Raw genomic sequence first — 20778 nt, 5'->3', positions numbered from 1 at the left:
TGTTTGGTTGGTTGGTCACCCCATCATCATGTGATGACGTCATCAATATTAAGCCCATATGGAGATCCCTGATGTCATCAATATTGGCCAGCAACTCTAAGCCTGCACATCTCACCTCAAACCTCAAACCCTTATGTTGCATTCACATGGAAACAGGCAAGCGGTAGATGGCAAGCGGCAAAACCTGCTGGACGGGCACAGGACGGTAAAAAGATCAAATATTCTAACATTGATGCCGTCTGATGTTACTACTGCCGGTTCTGGCTGCCGGGCTGCCGTGCCGTCCTGTTCCGTTTACCGTCCTGTTCCCGTCTACTAAAATTAAGTTTTCTGGTTTGCCGTCTACCGCTTGCCTGATTCCATGTGAATGCAGCATTAGATCTCCATATATGGAGCTGACCTGTTCTGACATTCCATATGTTGATCCTTCCCCATCCATCCTTCCTCTTCGATGTCTCCGTTTTGACCGGTGCCCGGCAGCCGGTGAACACTAGAGTTATCAACAGGCCCGAAAATTAAGGCCCGGTCCTACCTGGGCCCTGATCAAACCCTGTACACTCAAGACACTGCCCCCGCTGCCACCCTTAGATCTCCATATATGGAGCTGACTGTTCTGACATTCCATGTTGATCTGACTGACCTCATCAAACCCTGCACTCAAGACATGCTCCATATATGACCAGTACAGAATTCATTCCATATGTTGATCTGACCCCCCATGCCAAAGCGCCAGCGCTCGCTTAGCAGTCTGCTGTCACCCAGGCGGATATGTTGATCTGACCCCCTATTCCAAAGCGCTAGCAGCGCTCACCCAGCAGTCTGCTGTCACCCAGGTGGATGCGTGCACGCAAGGGCGCTTCTCCCTCAGGCGTCTTACTGGTATTGTATACATGTATTGTATATGTATAGTTGACTCGACTCGCTTTGAGTGGTGTGACTGTGTGTGGAGGGGTGTGTGTGTGTGTGTGTGTCTATCTGTCTGTCTGTCTGTCTGACTCTGAAATTTACAATTTAGGCATTTAGTAGACACTCAGAGCAACTGTAAACTATAAGATCACAGAGAAAACCACACATGTAGCATCAGTCTAAACAAAACAATGTAAATCAAAATAGTATTTTGTCTTTGTCTTGTGTATTATGCTCTTTTTCTGTCTGTCTGTCTGTCTGTCTGTGCACAGTCTCTTATGTGAATATTCAGAACAGTGAGGCAGCCCTGTACCCATGGTGCATTAGTGGTGGTGACATCATTCCTGACCACAACCCCTCTGATCTCTACTCTGAGGAGAATGATTTGGAGAAATCCTCTGGAGTCGAACTTATGTAACTCTCTACATAGTTTTCACCATTCATTATCTCTGGTATTTGTCTAATTTCCCTTTATTTTCACTCCCTGTCCCAGTGTGCTTGAGGTGCTTTTATCTGTTATTTATGCTGGAAGAACATCAAAAATGTCTTTTCCCTTATTCCTCCTCTTTTCTGTCATCCCCCCCCCCCCCCCCCCCCCCCCCCCTCTCTCTGTCTGTCTCTCTCCCCCTCAGTCCCACCCTCCCTGCTTTCTAATTGGTTCTCATTACCATTTCCTTAGAATAGTTCCTCAGTTTTTCCCCAGCAGCCAGACTGTCTCTGGTCTGGGGAGGAAGGACTTTCACTGCTTTTTCAACACAGAAAGCAAACTGCTGCTCCAGAGGTGCGTCAGGACAACATCTGGTGAGTTACTTCTGGAGTGTTTCTTTAAACTGCCTATACAAACTATCAGGTGTCATATCTAAGGGATGCTACCTGTCTGAGTATGAATATGCAGAGAGATATGCTACAGTACCTGTGTTTACAGGACGGGATGAGTAATTTCAGATTTTATTTCTGGAATGAATACTGTATATACTTTTGAGAAATAGACTGTCTGGTATGTTTAATATTTATGTTTTTTAATATCACAATTTAACAATTGAATTATATATTTAAGTATGGATTCCTACTGTATCAATCACTGTTGTTGAGGCAGAACGGAGTTGGAGACACTTATAAATACGATATCAAGCCAGAAGACAATAGTGTGTTGGAATATGCAGACTTGGACATTTTGCAAGGCGAAGGACAAAATAACATCCTCACATCTTGACTTATTCAGAGGGCAAAACATCTACTGTAAGGAAGGACAAAGGTGAACAACATATAAGTTGTAATAATCGTACCATAATTCCTCCACAGTGTCACAGGTCAACGTGTGTCAGATATGTGGAGGTAGCTAGTATTAGCTACACATGGTAGCTCAGAAAGGCATGTGTTCCATAAACATTCACACTGGAAACATGCCTGTTTATGATCAGCGTTGTGAGCGTGTGGATTGGCTTTTTTGGTGTGTGACACTGATGGACAACTAAATGTAAATCTGGCTTTAGTCTCTGCAGTGTTTGTCCTGTCTGCACTCCTCTTCTGCTTATACTGCTGACACAGCATTCCTGTCTGTCTGTCTGTCTGTCTGTGTGTCTGTCTGTCTGTCACACTCCTTCTGTCCATCCTGTGTTGAATATTCTCCTCAGTTCAACAATAAAATCCTGCACACTGTTACATGCAATACTCGAAAAAGTGCTCCTCAGAGCACAGGTCTCCTCTCCACCATGTCACCTACAGGTCATTGTGGGTTGGAAGACAATCTTAGACAATTAGGATGGAATATGAAAAATCTGAAAGACCCGTCCCACTTTGAGAACCACTGCTACAGGAAAGTGAGTCACATGCTTGGAGCTGAATGAAACTCTGCACCTGTACTAACATCAACACAGATATTCTGAAATCTCCCCACAAAATGTTTCCATAGGAAGGTTCTGTAAAGGTTCAGTAAAATGCATTTTACTAATCAAATAGCATAGAGGTGAACTGGGCAGCCAGTTTTATAAAGTGGGTGCTGGACTTGGATACTTCTGTGACTATTTACCGTGTTGTTTATTGACCAGAGTCCATGCTTACTGCTAAATGCCTAAACTGTCAACTGTTATACGGTATGTAGGCCTACCTGTGATCTGTGTTTTTCAGAAACTATAATCATGTCGTAGTAGTCGACTAATAAAATTACATCCAAATCCATTAGTCCAGTATTAATGTTTATAGTTGTAAACAACATTAATGTTTACAGTTGTAAACAACATTAATGTTTACAGTTGTAAACATTAATATTTCCATTTAAAAAAAGCTATTCCAAGTCCATCCTATCATGTGTGTCTCTCCATCAACAGCGCTGTTGCCATGATTTCCCTCAGACTCTTGCCTCTGTTCCACTACTTCCTCCTCATTCTACGCGTCGACTTTTCCAACCAATTAGACGACAACAAGATCCCTCCCAGCCTGTGCACGGGGCATCCTGGCATCCCGGGCTCCCCGGGGGTCCACGGCAGTCCTGGTCAGCCAGGTAGAGACGGGCGCGACGGGCGGGATGCTGCCCCTGGGGAGAAAGGAGACATGGGCGACAGAGGAGAGAGAGGTGATTCATGTTACAGTATCTGTGTGTTTGCCAGATATGATTGGCCACTGAATCTCAACGTTAGGGTCAGGGGTCAAAATCAGTCGTTCTCAAACCTTTTCAACTCAAGGACCCCCAAACTGAAAATGTCTTGTGCTAGGGATCCTCAGAAGAGAAGGTTTATGTAAAAACAAAATCTAAAATATTCTTCATTTTTCATGAGGTTTAATTAACACTGGAAAGCCTTACCAAAACTGTAAACCACGTAAATTAGCTTTAGTCTGGCCACTCGCCAACAACGTAAATAAATTCTATCACATCGATGTTTAAGAGTCGCCCAGTGAGAGATCAACATCCGGTCGAGTCAACACACACACCATTATGTCATCGTAACATCCGGTTACGGATATTTATATACGCATATTTATATATATACGGATATTTATACTTGGTAATAGGTTTTAAAATAATTAATTAATCCCGGTGGGGATTGTTAACACTATGGATTGTACTGTGTTGCAGGCGAGACAGGAGACCGAGGCCTCACGGGAGACCACGGTGACGCGGGACACAAGGGCGACAAGGGGGTGGCGGGCGAGTGCGCCGTCGCCCCCAAATCGGCCTTCAGTGCCAAGCTGTCGGAGGCCCGCACCATGCCCGTGCCTGTGGCCAGCACCAGCGACGCGGTCCGCTTCGACGTCATCTCGCTGAACGAACAGGGCGACTACAACGTGGAGACGGGACGCTTCACCTGCAGGGTGCCCGGGACGTACTACTTTGCCGTCCACGCCACAGTCTACCGCTCCAGTCTGCAGTTTGACATCATGAAGAATGGAAATGTGGTGGCCTCCTACTTCCAGTTCTACGGCAACTGGCCCAAGCCGGCCTCGCTGTCCGGCGGCTCGCTGCTCCACCTGATCCCCGGGGACCAGGTGTGGGTGCAGATGGCTCTGGGCGAGTACGCCGGCTTCTACTCCAGCAGTAAGACAGACAGCACGTTCACTGGCTTCCTGGTGCACTCGGACTGGAAAAACTCTGCAGTGTTTGCGTAATAATATCCCTTCTTTGCTATGTGGACACATACCTGACGAAGACCCACAGTGGTCGAAACGTTGTAACAAATAAATAATTTTCCTGGGAGCTACAATTCAGTGTGCGGACATCCCTTCCTTTTTCATTGGACCTATGAGTATGACCTCGCATCACCAGGCCTTCCACCTCGAAGGAAATAGGGACTACTGTCCACTTAGGGACTGTAGAAGGCTGCTTAAGAATGCAAACAGGTGAATAGGCGAGGGCATGGCTCTGTGTTCTGACAACTTGTATTTGTATAATAACTTGAGAACATACTAGACAATTCAGTGGGTAGTTAACCAATCTACATCTAGCGTGAATCAGACATTTTGATTTATTCACACTAGAGAGGTGCCCGTGGGGCCTCTACGGAGGTGCCCGTTGGGCACTAGCCTACTTGGAATGATGCAAGTTGGAAATGCATGCCCCACCCAGATAATATGTCTGTGTCCCTTTTATGCCCAATGTCAGAATGATGTCAGATTTATGGAGAGTTGTGTGTGACACCACTGCCTGGTGTGTGTGTGTGTGGGTGCACGCATATGCATGCGTGTGTGAATTTACTGTTTAAACAAATGTTTATATTTTCCTAGCAAACATCTTGTGAGACAACAGCACCCTCCTCTGGCAGAGTGTAGGTGATTGTGAAGTGAGATTTTTCCAAGTTGGCACAACAAAATGTTACCACTACCAGTGATAGAATTTGACCATCTTACATGGTTTGGTGAAGCAGTCAGCCCACACATATATTCATACACCGACGGTGGAGCAAACCATGCAAGGAGCAATTAGGGGTTCAGTGTCTTGCTCAGGGACACTTCGACACCAACTCTGGGGGGGCCCAGGATTGAACTAGGAAACTTCTGGTTCCCAAGCGGCCGCTCTACCTCCTGCAACCACCAGGGACTCAGAGCGAGTACCGTAGATGGGTGGAACTACATTTATTATAGAGAGAGTGCCAGATGATACAAGCCAAAGCACATGTAGATGCTGTCATGACAGAGGCTCTCTCCAGACCAGTGTGGAGATGATTAACTAAAATAGTCTCTCCTTAGTTTTAGTCTTTGTCAAAATACAAAAAACAATAGTTTTACACAAACATAGACAGTCAGAAAATGTGCCTGTGTCTATTTGAACTTGGTAGATGTAGTTGCAGACACTTCCAGTTGTTATACAAATGAATAATTGTATTATTATCATCATCATTCCTCTACAGTTGTCGCCAGGTGTTTGTTCCGCAGGTGGGGCAGCAGTGCGTCTTGGTAGAAGGTCTCCAGTTTGGACACGGTCTCCACCCACCACTCGGGGTCAAAGGTGACGGGGACGATGGCAGTCTCTCTGAGGGTGTAGACCACTAGGTCGGCCTGGGTCAGCCCTGTCACAGCCAGCTGCACCTGGATCTGACTGTAGTAGCTGTGCTCCTCCTTCACATGGTAGACTGGAGGCTGCATGGGCAACACGGAACGGAATGGAAACATTAGTTAACCCCTTCACTTACACACCAGCATTCATATTCTGAGGGATGCTTTCACGGAAATAATAGCAGATCTAGAAGCTTACAGGGCGTTGCAGTGAGACCAGTACAGACCCCTGCCCAACAAGGCTAGGGGATTAAGTTGTTAAGGCAGTGGCACTCAAACAACTGTTTCAAGGTTTTGGCCGCAGACCACCATTTGGAAAGATTTTGTGCCAGGAACCCCCATAAGAGGTGATGTGCTACAATGTTTGCTATTTAAACTTTTCAAGATTACAAAAAGGTTTACCGGTAATATATAAAATTTAGATTTACATCACATTGGGGAATTCTCCTTTAGGCTCCATTCTAGTGGATAAAATGTTGGATTTCCATGCGGGAGACTGAGGTTTGAATCTCAGCTATTACATGAAACACCGGGTCTGTGTCTGTCCCACGTTGCTTGTGTTTGATGAGGCTTCCAATCTGGACATACCAAAAATCTGATTTGGTGTGTAAACGTGGCGTTAGTGTGCCGTGAGTCAAATCAGTTTTCAGTGAGCGTACATCTTCTATTTAGAGTGGGTGTTTAAACAGACAATACTGTCCTAGTGTTGTCAGAGGAGCGCTACCTTCATGGGTCTCTGTGTGTCTCTGTGGTCCATCTTCAGACAGAAGCCTGTGTCCTGCACACAGGCCTCCTCCACCGTCCTCTCTCTGTGCTTGTACGGACACTTCACCTCCAGACACAGCAGCCATTGGCCGGTCTGTCTGTCCGTCACAATGCCGTCAGGGCTGGCAGCCAACCAGGAGCGCTGGGGGTCGATGAATAAGCCGCACTCCTGCACAGTCACATCTCGACCCAGAGCCCTGCTCTTTAGACCCTGGAAACAAACATATGCTGCATATGAAATTATTTTATTTATTGCAAGATGATTTCCTACCCATCATCACCCCCACAAATCCAACAAGACATTACCTGATACTTGCGAACAGCCACTTTCTCCCTCTCTACTCCCCACCTCATGGCTCGGGTCTGAACATGTGGTCCCTCCCCTGACGGGGTGAAACATGACATGAAAACAAGAACGCACAGAACACTGCTTCCTCTCACAGCTTCACTAACACATTATAGTCGTTGTAGCTGAAAATATGGTCTGAACATGCAGCTGAAAATGAAATATAGGAACACTGCAGAAGATTATGTCATTAAGCGTTTATTGTACATGAGTTTATTACCCCCAGAAGAACGCTTCACATGCCCGCCGAGTAGACTCATCTCTCTCTTGGCTCACAAAATCTCCATTGCAGTCAGAACTTCAGACTCACTCCAAATTGTCTGCCCTAATCTGAAGACTCACCTCTTTAGACTTCAGACACCTCACCCCCTAGCACTCACCTCTTCAGATTCCACCTCACCCCCTAGCACTCAACTCTTCAGACTCGACCTCACCCCCTAGCACTCACCTCTTCAGACTCCACCTCACCCGGGTCACCATCTAGCACTCACCTCTTCAGACTCCACCTCACCCCCTAGCACTCACCTCTTCAGACTCCACCTCATCAGACTCCATTTTTTCAAACGTTATTTGTGTCATGATGATACAAGCCCACAACACGTTACATCCACAACACGTTATGAGTTTTAGATCTTTAAGCCATAACGTGTCATTATTAAGACATTATTAAGACAGCTAGATAGACAGCTTTGGGGTCAAACAGTTTGTCAAACAGTTTGTGTACCTGTGATAGAGTTGAGGTAGGAGGCGGGGGGGTTGTGGTGGGCGGGGTCTTGGACGAAGCGACAGTGGGCAATGCGGTGAGCGACGGAAGCCGTGATGCGGTTCTTCCTCCAGGAGAACCAGGCGGGGTTCTCCCTCTGGCCGCGGGTCAGAGCCTCCACCTGTTTCACCACCCTGCACTCCACCTGCACCCCCACACCCACTGGCACCTCCCCTGGGCTGGGAGGAGCAGCATCTCTGTCGTTACACCTCCTCCTGATGGTAGGGCTGCCAACATTCAGGACATGTAAGTTGACTACTAATCATAGACTGCTATTAATTGTCTCCGTCGGAAAGAAACCTCATGTCCAAAACTGTTGGATCTACAAGCTCAAACGTGCCAAGTTTTGAGCTTGGGGATCTGCTACTTTTTATGCTTTTGTGTGATGCTGTTGTATGATCAAGTAGGACATTACATTTTATAAAAACAACAAAGAAGTTCAAAAGTTCAAATATGCAGATTAGAGGTTTCTGCCCGATAGCAACGAAATGCTATTACTGATTAGTGATTTAATTGGGGTTTTTTGACAATGATCATTGGAACATACAGTACATGTATAAATAAAGATGACATTCTTTTTGGCTTTTAGGCATGTAAAATAGACATGTTCCTCAGATGCCTGAGGGAGGTCTTTGACCGACACGTTGCAAGTAAAATAAAATGTGTTTCTTTATAGAGCAAACAAAGACAGTCTAAGGGTGTTTTATCTTTCTCTTACCCAAGGCTTTGTGAAGAAAAACTGCAGAGGGCCGATATGACAAATAACTTCAATATACAAATAAATAAATTGTGTATTATGACTAATGATGTTATACTTTAATTTAATTCAAATTCTTTGAAAATTCTGTCCCTAAATGCCCCAAATAAGGACAGGTTGAAATCGGTTAAAAGGGCATGGACAATGAGCTGGGAATAACGATTTAGGGTTTGACATTTCAGTTAATTTCAACCAGATGTTTTCATGCAGATAAAATGATTAGCTCAAATAATCTGATTAATAGCTCATCTAATTGCGATCAAACGATTATGTAATAATTGTTACAGGCCTACCTGTCAGAGCTTGGTTTAACATTAGGTGTTGTGTTCTTCTTTCTGTCAGAGCTGTGACTCCTCTGATTTGGAATCAGTGCAACATTAGGTGGTGTGGTCTTCTCCCTGTCAGAGATGTTCTTTCCTTGACGTCCTCTGTGTGTGGTTTTTGTCCCAGTTTGTGGCTGGTACGGGGCAGCAGCAGCGCCTGTCTGTGAGGTGATGCTGGGGTGGTACCAAATGTTAGCAGGCACCAGGTTCTGCTTGGATCCTGTCTGTGAGGAGATGCTGGGGTGGCACGAAATGTTAGCAGGTACCAGGTTCTGCTTGGATCCTGTCTGTAAGGTGATGCTGGGGTGGTACCAAATGTTAGCAGGTACCAGGTTCTGCTTGGCTCCACCTCTTGTCGTCACAGGGACTCTACTGGGGGCAGAATTGTGTGTTGACTTCCTGTCAGGTCCATTGTTCTCTACTGCCACTGGCATGCTGGAATACCTGACAATGAAAGACAGAATGTCAGGTTATTACTGTGTGTCCTTCTGAGTGACTACAGGACCCCAATGGAAACAAGCCATAGGCTTTCTTGGGTTTAAAATCCTCTTAGCAGACTTTGAATTGAACTGTATTTTCATGTGCTTTTTTTTGTTGCAAACTTCTAATGAAGTATTCAATTTAAGCAAACCATGCATTAACAGATAAAAGAATATATATATCATCTAATGTATTATAGGCAATTCCCAACATGTGGGCCGCCACAAGAAAATTGCAGGTGGGCCCTGATGGATATATTTCTGTAAAATATATCTGTAGAGACTGAGAAGGACTGTATGATTACTGTAGACTGATAAGGACTTCGATAGCTCGAGCTGTGGGGCTCCGGAGGACTCCGGTCCTAATACCGGAGCCGTCTAAATACTTATTAGGAAAGTACTCTAATTACAATATCTACCGGAGCTTAGACAGAATACTTTCCAAGTGAAATGTAAAATGTGGATAATGTTACTTTAAGAGTATAACCTGTTAAATACCAAAATGTTACCTTAGATGAATGCAAGATTAAATGAAGTTCCACCGGAAAGAAAGTAATGTCCAGAGCTGATGTGGGTTTTAGTCATTTCATTCATTTGTTTGATCGAGAGAGACAAGAAATTAGATTGAACATGCAGCAATAATTATTATTTACAATTAGATCGGACCGGTCCGGAGGTCCCTCCGTACCGGTCCTAAATGGTTCTCTCCCCCTCGCCAAGATGGGCGAGGAGTATATATACTGGTTTACTCAAAATGGTGTACATGGAGTACGTGGCACTGACTGCAATGGAAATGATTCAATATGGGATATGTAGTCTAAGAATGATTTGTAGTTACTTAACTATATTCCGGGACGACACAGAGGCTTGTCATGAGAGACAGCTCTGCTGCTGGCTGTCGTTGCTAAGGCAACAATCTACTTTTCTAGAAGGTCACATTCCTGTACAGAGGTCTTAACTCTAAACAACGACAGTATGGGGTTTTTTACCAGCTATGGGTGGCAGGGCATATAATTACCGTGAACTATGCAGATTACCATATCGATGACCAAATGACCTCTCCTCCACCAACAACAAATCAAAATTATCGATCAACTCCATCCCAATTGGTGGCGGAAGGGTCATGGGACACGATAATATCAAATCTCAGGGGAAAAACTTACTTATTACTATGGGCCGAAATGGAACAGAATGGCAACAGGAACAATAAAAATAAAAACACAATTGACTGGGTTAGGCACATAATCCTTATTTAAATGGTACGGTGGGCAAGAGAGAGATTATTTTTCTCTCTTGATGATGTCTTCGGGGTTCGATCCCCAGCAACCGGTGCAGCCTCCAGGCCGGCAACAGTGTTCGTTAGAGCTCGTCTTCGGGGTCCCCTCGGGACCCAGCAACAAATGTTCATTCTCACAATCAGCTCGTGGTCGGAACTGCTGCGAGAGTTCTTTGGACAGTCAATCAGCTCATGGTCAGAGCGGACTGTCTGCTTGAGTTCTTCTTTGCTCGTTGTCGGAGCCTATTCTTCGCCCCTCCCCCCCCCTGTATGGGTGACCCGACATGAACTTAGTTTCTCAATGTACAGATACAAACGGGAGAAAACTGGCTGAGTGTCCTATCAGTATCATAGTTCTTGGAGAGGGGAAATGGGGTATTCTGATGTGGTGATGCTGCGCTCCTGCGCGATGTTCAACAATGTCTTTGGGGATGTCTTCGTACCATATAAAGGTCAAATATAGAATCAAATGGATTCTGGTGAGATTTAATGCCTAATTCAATCAATATGATGGTAAAACCAAAATAATAAAATGTTCCTATATAAAACAATTTAAAATGAAAGTGGTGAACTGTTTTAAGGGAGGAATATTCCAAATTAGGAGAAATATGATTCAACTAAAATAATCCAAATATGATGAGATCGGAAAATGAATCATAATGGAATGAAATTTAGATTGTCCAAAAATAGGATAATTCAGTTTAAACAATTTATGTAATGGGCTTTCAGATCTTATTATGAAATGGAATGGCTAAAACCTTTTTTATATTTTTTTATAAAACAAATGAAATCAAAAGTAATGTAATATTTGCAATTACTTAATTGGAGATGATTAAACATGGCTTGGTAAGCAGCAATTAGCAAACAGACTACAACATGAACATGAAAACAAAAAATGTCTGGTGAAATGTGAGTGGAATAACTTTGTTCCATCTGGAAAACTATGAGTTATTGTTCTGGGGTATTGGGCCTAATCTAATCTGTTCTGAGCGGGGAATCGCGGATCAAGTGTAAAACCTTTGGCAAGAATGGAATGTCGAAGTCCGCAACCATCAAACGTCAGACTCAATCTCCCCCGTATTTGTGGATTTTGAAATTCTGTCTGCCTGCCTCCTTGACCACCGATTCCCCCACAGAAGTCCGTATCTGGAGATCAAAGAGAAAAAACAAACAAGATCTCTGGTGAGTGAAATGAAAACAAATTATATATCTATTCATATTCAGTCTTAACCTGCCACAATCTATATCATCGAATTTTATTGGAGGGAGAGTATGTTTAGAACAACAGGTGTTGATCTTAATCTACGTATTTGCACAACTTTATCTTCGAGCGAGTAGCAGGATACTGGTCAGTGAACAGAATGGTTCCAATCAAAAATAGTAACCATAGTTATCATGAAAGGGATAGAGGGAGAAAAAAGTATGCATATTTCAGATTCAACTTCAACAGACATGTGGAGATTAATTGGCCCTAATCATCAGATAAATTAGAGACTTGTTCCACATGGTACAGACAGTTAGAGAGAGTTTTTTTCTTTATATAGTACACAAAGAGCTAAGGATCGAGAGAGACTATGACCCCTACACGGTTGATCGGTAGACCCCTACATTTTTACTGCGGTTGATCTGTGGACCCCTATGCGGTTGATCAACATATGTCTGTCCTTCTTAAGTCTTGTGGGTTCAAAAAAACAGGTTCAGAGAGAGAGAGAGAGTAAGACAGAGGGGGGCTGTTGACCGTTTAACTAAAACACACATGTTACATGAAGAGATATTCCTTAACTGATCTAACCAACTGCAAAAGATGGCTGCCGTATCGCTAAATCAGCTCGCTGTATCTCCCCACATTACTATATGACGTGTGCTCCTGCTGGGACGACTACTTCCAGTGGATAATTTGCACACAACTGAGTCACTTCAGCGAGACGCCCAAGACGTCAGAAAAGTCTTAGAACGGTGAAGATTTCACCAGAGCAGACTGTGAATTCTGGGTCGTTAATCCAGAACTAACCGTCGTATTATCTCCTCAGAGCCCCCCACGCGAACATTCGTGGAAGTCTCCGGGGAAAGTACATTGTCATGATACCATGATGTCAAAAGGGGAATGCCAAATTATAATAATATGAAGACATTACGAGTGGAGGCTGACTCAAAACTTATTTTATTTTTTATTTTTTAAGAATTGGTCGTCACACTCTTGTCTTAACCGGATATGCTGACTATAGCAGTGTTCATGCTCAACAATTCCCTTCTATCCTCGTCGCGACTCAAGGAAGAAAAGCGTTCTTGAAAAGGCCGTAAAATGATAAATTTATTGCTTTGTACTCACACACTTCAAAAAAGCTATGTTCTAGTAAAAATGCGGGCAAGATATCAGAAATGCGACCTCTATTATGAACATAATAGAAAACAATACTAACTAATTTAATTCTAATATTCCAAACACTCAGACACACATACGCAGACGTTCCACAATGGAAACCTCGTAACAAGCGACTTTGCGGACAGAGACAGAGAGGAATAGATCCTCTTGGGTACAGCGCACACACAGAGACATGCAGATAGAGACAGGAAGAATGTAAAACCACGTATCTGACATCGCTGCCCGACACACCGCACTACACACTCAGGGACTGGGAGGGTGGGGTGGTGGGGGGAAATACACGCGGATTCACACACACACACTCAGGGACTGGGGGGTGGAGGGAAATACACGCACGCGCATACACACACACCAAGACAGAGAGAGGAAGAGAGAGAAGACAGAGGCTGAGAGGAGAAGGCATTCGCCCCCCCCCCCTCCCCTTTCACACAGACAGAGCACTCCTCACGCATTCCACAGATAAGAACCCTCAAACTTCTGATAGTGGCCGAAATGAAAAAGAAATAAGACTTTTTGTGGTAAAAAGAATTCAAAGAAATAGAATGAACGCCTGCAGGTATCAGAGACTCCTCTGGCGATCTCCTACTTTTTTGTAACTTTAAAACAATGTGATGAGACATGAACCAGAGTTAAGCCCTAGACATGAATTACAGATCAAATTATTAACAGATTAAACAAAATTGATGACTGGAGGATTTACTTAACTTTATGGAAAGAGCAGAAGACAGGGTCGCTTCGACCAGGCAGTAGAGCAGATCCGTTGATGTCCGTGGAGGCGAAAGGCCAGACGTGGCTTCTCGTATCCACAGACTTGAAGCTGGCATGTCTCCAAAAGGACATTATCCAAGATCTTAGATCGAACAAATGACGACGACCAGACCCCGGTCCGAGTGGAACTTTATTGATAAATAATTGTGAGGGTTTGTCCCCCAAAATAGACAATGTAATTAATTAATGTCTAATAGCCTTATGGGCTCTTAATGTTTGGATGAGCAGGCTGACTAGAAGCTAATAAATTGTGGCGACTCCGGTGGAGGAGACGCTATCTAAAAATAGACAGACCGCATGGTGCAGCTTTTTTGTTTGTCAGAGCAGCTATCATAAATTAGACTTAAACTCTTTAAAAAAGAACGGCTCGAGGATCAATTGATGGATATATTTCTGTAAAATATATCTGTAGAGACTGAGAAGGACTGTATGATTACTGTAGACTGATAAGGACTTCGATAGCTCGAGCTGTGGGGCTCCGGAGGACTCCGGTCCTAATACCGGAGCCGTCTAAATACTTATTAGGAAAGTACTCTAATTACAATATCTACCGGAGCTTAGACAGAATACTTTCCAAGTGAAATGTAAAATGTGGATAATGTTACTTTAAGAGTATAACCTGTTAAATACCAAAATGTTACCTTAGATGAATGCAAGATTAAATGAAGTTCCACCGGAAAGAAAGTAATGTCCAGAGCTGATGTGGGTTTTAGTCATTTCATTCATTTGTTTGATCGAGAGAGACAAGAAATTAGATTGAACATGCAGCAATAATTATTATTTACAATTAGATCGGACCGGTCCGGAGGTCCCTCCGTACCGGTCCTAAATGGTTCTCTCCCCCTCGCCAAGATGGGCGAGGAGTATATATACTGGTTTACTCAAAATGGTGTACATGGAGTACGTGGCACTGACTGCAATGGAAATGATTCAATATGGGATATGTAGTCTAAGAATGATTTGTAGTTACTTAACTATATTCCGGGACGACACAGAGGCTTGTCATGAGAGACAGCTCTGCTGCTGGCTGTCGTTGCTAAGGCAACAATCTACTTTTCTAGAAGGTCACATTCCTGTACAGAGGTCTTAACTCTAAACAACGACAGTATGGGGTTTTTTACCAGCTATGGGTGGCAGGGCATATAATTACCGTGAACTATGCAGATTACCATATCGATGACCAAATGACCTCTCCTCCACCAACAACAAATCAAAATTATCGATCAGGCCCCCCAGATTTTGAGTACAACAAGTCATACATACCTGTACATACATACATACACACACACACACACACACACACACACACACACGCTCGCGAGTGCACACACACACACACACACACACACACGCACGCACGCACGCACGCACGCACACACACACACACACACACACACACACACACACACACACACACACACACACACACACATTTTGGGAGTCCTTGACTGATTGATAGATTGATTGATTGAAATCAGTATGTGGTACAGTATGTGGGTACATTTCAAACAAAAGCACTCAATACAAAAACTTTGTGGATGAAACCATGAAAAGCACAGGACTTGTTCACATCAGGGTCAACCATTTTCAATAAATCAGAACATTTAAAATTAATGTAATAAAGAAAGTAAAAAAGACACAACAGAGTTTGAGAACCACTGCTTTAGAAGACACATTCAAACAGGTGCGGGACAATTGAGTGGAGGATAGCTTGTGGACCATGAATACTAGTATGGCTCATTTATTGTTGACTGGAATGCACAGATGAGGCCTATTTCTGAGGGGGCAAAATACACTGGGGGGGACACAGACATCCCGGTACATCAGGTGCTGTTAGTCGACAGAACGTCGACTAACCTCAAATTTAGACTCTCGTGGTAGGCTATATATTGATCTATTCTGACATTTTCAATCGATAAATGTATACATTTACACAACACACGAGTCACGACAGTAGTTCGAAACTTCCAGTGGTGACCTATCTATTATCTGGTCACTGGTGACCTTTTAATCTATTAATAAAACGAGACGGTCAGTCGGGCCAGAATTCGATAGGTCACCACATTCAGCGTAACGCCTGGGACGCGACGTTTTCCGTGTTTTGGTCAAGGAAGGATTGAGAGACTATATTATTAATTCATTACTATGGATTAGATACAGGTGAGACTGCACCGCGTTTTTAAATCTAGTTTGAAATAGATACATATGATTCATCATTCCGTGTTGTTCGAGTCGGACACATGGAGGTCGTGATGTCTTCAAACAAAACTTAATCTGTTTTGGTTCAATTGAATTATTATACTCTATCGTACCGAAAAGAACAGTAGGCTATCTATAAACTATGACGATGCGTTCTTGACTTGTTGTTAGCAGTCTGTCACTGGACAGTGTTTAGTATTTATTTGATATAGCAGGCTATTAATCAATCCTGTGCGAGAGAATATAGTTTGTTGTTATTTGTTGGATTTTACCTACTGTATAGCTGCTTCAATCCCCGGCCTCTCTGTGTGTGTAATGGTACAGTGAGCTGTTCTGTTGGAGAAATGGAAACAGAAAATGAATCATTACAAATAACATGAGTCAACACTGCATGTCAGATGACAAACACGTCACGTTAACCCGAGTCCCTGACCACCTGATCTACATATTGTACACAAAAACAAGAATTGGAAATACAAGAATAATGTTTTGTTTTTATGTATTATTATTATTGAACATAAGACTATACTGGACTGGATAGGACAGTGGAAATCTTTTTTCATGAAAACAGTCCAAACGATCGAGACTTAATGCCAATAGATGGCGTTGTTTAATCATTTTCAAGCGAATGGGAATTAAGGACAACAAATATTTTTAGTTTGTTTTATGGTAAAGTGGTGTTCAATATTATTGCTGTTTCTGTTCATTTGCTGTGGTCCTACCTGGTCAGAATGTAAGTCTCAAAAACCCAACATTCTAACATTTCAAGATATAAACCAGAGTTTTAGTCTTTTTTACTGTAGCATTTGTCTTGAACCATAATTGTATTTACTGAAAATGTAATCTTGGAGTTTGATGTATTGTACGGTAATCATGGGGTTTGGTATACGAGGAGGATCAGCCAGATAATTTGTGTCCAGTCTTACATCATCCTATAACATTGTATTACAAATTTGTCAAACCCAAGGCCTGGTCAAAACACTAAACTTGTAAATTCCTATTCTGTGTCTCAGATGGAGACAACATGACTGCATCACAGATCACTTCCTGTTTGTATGTGAGCGGCCTGGACGCAGCCCTCAACCAGATGTTGATCTCCAACAGGAACATTACTCTCATCATCAACGCCAGCGACCTACAGGTGAGTATTGACCACATTAACTCTACTAGTTCCTAGTAGAGTTCCTAGTAGAGTTGTTCCCATTCCAGCATCAGAAAAGGCTGCCGATACTGCCTAAAATGCTGGTATCTGTGAGTGTGCTATGACAATCTGATACCACGTAATTTATCACATATTTCATTTGTAGTAATATTTTTAATCCGTCGATGTTGCACAACCGTTTTATAGTCTTACTGAACTATTTACATTATTATTTTACTTGTAGCTGCACTTTGGATTGCTTATTATTATTCCTGCACACTGGTATTGGATCGGTACTATGTATCAGTTGGTATCGGGAAAAGACAACATTTTATCGGTACAGCTCTACTAGTTATACTGTACAGGCCATTTGTTTTGACAAACCAGGTAGGCCCCCTCCGCCCACCAAAGAGCCGGAGAGACCCCTGTCACCGAACACAGTACAGAGGACGTTAAAGTTAAGAAAGAAATATCACTGCACTTTAAATACTAGCATTCCCATTTATGATGCAAGTTAAACACATCAGTCATCCCTGTGGTCCCTTATGGTGACAAAAAAATGGTGGAACTTTAAATCTATTATGTCAACAGTGAATAGAATAACATGAGATATTGTGTTGAAAGTACAAGCTGAGAATAATAACTACCGGTACCTACTACCTGGTTGATCCTACTAGTAGCATACAGTATGCTTGTCTTAAAAATGAAGTACAGTTTGTACAGTGTAACTGCTAAAGGCTTGTTAAATCAGTTATTGTTCCTTTGATCACTCCTCAGTTCTGGGCCCAACATTCAGCAGAATATTAAAACAAAATGTTTTAATGCCAAGGTTGAAAGTGGACAAAGGTGTCAGGTGACCACTGGTCAGTGACAACGTTTTTAATGAGCTGTTGGCTGTTTCCACAGAAATACATTTTTAAAACGTATTTTTAGAATTAAGCTATTTCACACTTTAAGTGTTATTTGTGGAAAATAAAACTAATATGCAATGACTACGACTAAGTCAAAACCAGGAGTTGCCCCTGAAAGTGTATATTTTAATGTCCAGATATTAAGTTAAGTTGTGTGCTGTTATTGGGTGTATTTGTTTAGGTATCCTACCCACACCCAGGAAATGTAGAGATCCTCCATGTGCCCATTGAGGATCGACCCCACCAACCACTGGCTCCGTACCTTGACACCGTGGCTGACAAGATCCACAGCAACCAATCGGGTAGCACGTTGGTTCACTGTACACAGGGACGCAGTCGATCTCCTGCACTGGTCATGGCCTACCTGATGAAGTAATGCAATACTACTTCTATTACATCTGTTTACTACACTACTACTACTACAGCTACTACAACTACTGCTAACTATCTGAGATAGTATGTGGTGGTGAGGGGTGTTAAACTGTGTGATCCGTGGGCTGCCCATTTGGCCCAGGGAGAGGTCCAATGCGGCCTGCAAGATGATTTTCTTGCAGGCCGCATTTAAAAATATCTTTACATTTTATTTTAAAATTTCCATTTCTGATAAGCAGCAAGCTATTATGCTCTGATTATTTTGATGTATATCAGGACACATTTTTGACAAAACGGAAGCGGGGAGGTGGTGTCACTGTCATATCTGCTTTATCCTGATCATTTTCAGAGCTTCCGTGCTTGCGAGACAGTATTACTTTTCAAATAAACTAAACTAAAATACTTTGACTTTAATGTCCTTCGTTCCTGCCTCTCCCCTCTCTGTTTGACTGGCAGGTATGAGAACATGAGGCTGTGTCAGGCGTGTGACGTGATGATAGACAAGCGTCCCTTTGTGCGTCCCAATGCCGGCTTCTGGAGACAGCTGATAGACTATGAGATCAAACTGTTTGGTAGGAACACTGTCAGGATGGTGAAGACACCCTCTGGAGTCCTACCAGAGGTTCAACACCACAACCCAGACACTGATGCATACTGTCTGAACACCTGACATCAACACATATACTGTCTGACCAAATGCTACCTGATGGAATGAATTGTTGGCTTTGGGCAGGTCACAAATGTCTTGTTCTCGCTGATAGCTGAATACTGCTGCTGATATTGTGTAGTCCTGGATGACATGTAGAATGAACATGCATCATGTCATGTTACACATATGTGACTCTTTTTTATACAGTCATGGTGCCAAGACTAACTGTTCAGTAGAGAAAACTGTTTATCCAAAATGAGTTAATAGCACTTATTATAACTCTTCACATACTAGAGCATGTCTTAAATAAATGTCAGAGCTGAAATTGACATGTCAATATGTAATACATGCTTAAACATGTTAGGTGTAATATTAGTCCACAGAAGTGAACCGTTTTCTCAACTCACTGATTTCTGCAAGACATTACTCTATAAGCCATATCTCTAAAAACTGAACAAATGTCATTTTGAAGCCGATTCCCTGCTTTCATGACATGAAAAAGTCTTACTGTATTACTATCTACATCTATCTTCATGCACAGGTTGTAGTACATTGTGATTTTCAGTCTTGCATTTACCTTCACAGCATTACTGTGGATGAAATACTGTAACACAAGATGTTTCTTTAAATTGTTATGGCTGAGTAAAATAAAATACAATAAACACAATTTGCCTGAAAATAGATTACCCAGCTATGACCTTTTTCATGAAAAAAAATGAGTAGTGATATGGCTGACTGAGTAAAATAAAACAATCTACCTGAAAATAGATAGCTATAAGTGAAGAGCAATTTCCGCAATTTCCGCAATTACCATTTCCGCAATTTCCATTTCCGCAATTTCCTCAATTTCCATTTCCACCATTTCCGCAATTTCCCCCCCCCCCAAGCTTTTATTTTCGTTCGAGTAATAGTACAACTCTAATAGTATTACTTATAATAATGTAATTAAAGATAACTTCATTCAGATTTATTTCTTTTTATTTCATTTTCCAGATTTTTTTTTCTTCTTTTTTTTAGATTTTCATTGGTGGGCCAGTCATAATGGTCCTGCGGGCCTGAGGTTGAGTATCACTGGTATAGATCATGGTCTTCTATGGACTTTAGTCTATACTATAGTTTTAATGATGGTGTATCTGTCTTGTCACTCTTGTGTTTATGTTGAAATGCAATTGAATACTTGCATACAATGACAATAAAAGGGCATTCTCATTCTTATGATGCTCCACAATGTATCAACCTCAGCCTCTCAGGTAGTTTCAGACTGGCAGCCCAAACCAGATTTTTGGCTATTCAGATTGGAATCAGATTGGTTGAATCCCAAGTGTGAACAGCAGAAAAAGAAAACCACATAAAGTGATTTTTGTGAATCAGATTTGAACCACATCTATACACTGAAGATTGTATACTTGATTTTACAATGACACTCAATTACTGGTCAGAATATAGAGCTATTTAACACAAACAATATCACTTACACAACCTGTCATGACACTGACAGTGTCATACAGAAGTACCAAACATCGGCAAGCTCAAAACGCAACACATTGTGAGCTTGTAGATCAGCTATTTTTAAAGACTTTCAAAAATTGTACGACATCTTAATCACAATAATGGCACACCCAAAATAAGGATGAAAAGTGGTTGTGTGATAAAAAATAGCTCAAAAATGAGCTTTTAGGTCCGCTATTTTCAGCATGTGCTGTTAATAGCGAAGCCAAGGCAAGACTTCTGTTTGAATAAAACAGCAACAAACA

General features: G+C 42.5%; 3 protein-coding genes across 6 annotated transcripts; 2 read left to right on the top strand and 1 right to left on the bottom strand.

Moving 5' to 3' along the window:
* Window positions 1–1622: 1622 nt before the first annotated feature.
* Window positions 1623–4619, top strand: c1qtnf5 (C1q and TNF related 5). 2 transcript variants are annotated; one of them, XM_080771730.1, is made up of 3 exons: window positions 1623–1707; window positions 3234–3478; window positions 3980–4619. In XM_080771730.1, exons 2-3 carry the CDS (start codon window positions 3244–3246, stop codon window positions 4507–4509), a joined length of 765 nt encoding a protein of 254 aa, XP_080627856.1. In that variant the 5' UTR covers window positions 1623–1707; window positions 3234–3243; the 3' UTR covers window positions 4510–4619. The 2 variants fall into 2 exon arrangements, with proteins under 2 accessions (XP_080627856.1, XP_080627857.1); XM_080771731.1 differs by lacking the exon at window positions 1623–1707 and adding an exon at window positions 1906–2999 and having other exon boundaries at window positions 3089–3478.
* Window positions 4620–4724: 105 nt separating this feature from the next.
* On the bottom strand, window positions 4725–16284 carry LOC308321493 (uncharacterized protein). Of its 2 annotated transcripts, none has more exons than XM_080772418.1 (6): window positions 16228–16284; window positions 8817–9290; window positions 7728–7993; window positions 6964–7040; window positions 6617–6868; window positions 4725–5976 (listed from the first exon to the last, which is right to left on the bottom strand). In XM_080772418.1, the coding sequence occupies exons 2-6, from the start codon at window positions 9278–9280 to the stop codon at window positions 5734–5736; spliced, it is 1302 nt and encodes a 433-aa protein (XP_080628544.1). In that variant the 5' UTR covers window positions 9281–9290; window positions 16228–16284; the 3' UTR covers window positions 4725–5733. The 2 variants fall into 2 exon arrangements, with proteins under 2 accessions (XP_080628544.1, XP_080628543.1); XM_080772417.1 differs by lacking the exon at window positions 16228–16284 and adding an exon at window positions 11619–11934.
* LOC308321494 (dual specificity protein phosphatase 14-like) lies at window positions 15580–20742 on the top strand. Of its 2 annotated transcripts, none has more exons than XM_080772420.1 (4): window positions 15580–15629; window positions 16965–17092; window positions 18185–18375; window positions 18832–20742. In XM_080772420.1, the coding sequence occupies exons 2-4, from the start codon at window positions 16976–16978 to the stop codon at window positions 19043–19045; spliced, it is 522 nt and encodes a 173-aa protein (XP_080628546.1). In that variant the 5' UTR covers window positions 15580–15629; window positions 16965–16975; the 3' UTR covers window positions 19046–20742. The 2 variants fall into 2 exon arrangements, with proteins under 2 accessions (XP_080628546.1, XP_080628545.1); XM_080772419.1 differs by lacking the exon at window positions 15580–15629 and adding an exon at window positions 15799–15912.
* Window positions 20743–20778: the final 36 nt, after the last annotated feature.

Source organism: Protomyctophum bolini (assembly GCF_963924005.1).
Source record: "Protomyctophum bolini genome assembly, chromosome: 9".
NCBI classification, from domain to species: Eukaryota; Metazoa; Chordata; class Actinopteri; order Myctophiformes; family Myctophidae; genus Protomyctophum; species Protomyctophum bolini.
The sequence above is the reverse complement of the archived record's forward strand: the minus strand, read 5'-3'. Positions and strand labels throughout refer to the sequence as shown.

Excerpts from the sequence above, each read along its gene's own strand:
- c1qtnf5 (XM_080771730.1), top strand. The coding sequence starts at position 3,244 with ATGATTTCCCTCAGACTCTTGCCTCTGTTCCACTACTTCCTCCTCATT. Across the intron at positions 3,479-3,979 it reads GGGCGACAGAGGAGAGAGAG|GCGAGACAGGAGACCGAGGC; the intron begins GTGATTCATGTT and ends ACTGTGTTGCAG.
- LOC308321493 (XM_080772418.1), bottom strand. The coding sequence starts at position 9,280 with ATGCCAGTGGCAGTAGAGAACAATGGACCTGACAGGAAGTCAACACAC. Across the intron at positions 7,994-8,816 it reads GTTAAACCAAGCTCTGACAG|CCCTACCATCAGGAGGAGGT; the intron begins GTAGGCCTGTAA and ends GAATGTTGGCAG. Across the intron at positions 7,041-7,727 it reads CTACCTCAACTCTATCACAG|GGGAGGGACCACATGTTCAG; the intron begins GTACACAAACTG and ends TCACCCCGTCAG.
- LOC308321494 (XM_080772420.1), top strand. The coding sequence starts at position 16,976 with ATGACTGCATCACAGATCACTTCCTGTTTGTATGTGAGCGGCCTGGAC. Across the intron at positions 17,093-18,184 it reads TCAACGCCAGCGACCTACAG|GTATCCTACCCACACCCAGG; the intron begins GTGAGTATTGAC and ends GTATTTGTTTAG. Across the intron at positions 18,376-18,831 it reads GTCATGGCCTACCTGATGAA|GTATGAGAACATGAGGCTGT; the intron begins GTAATGCAATAC and ends TTTGACTGGCAG.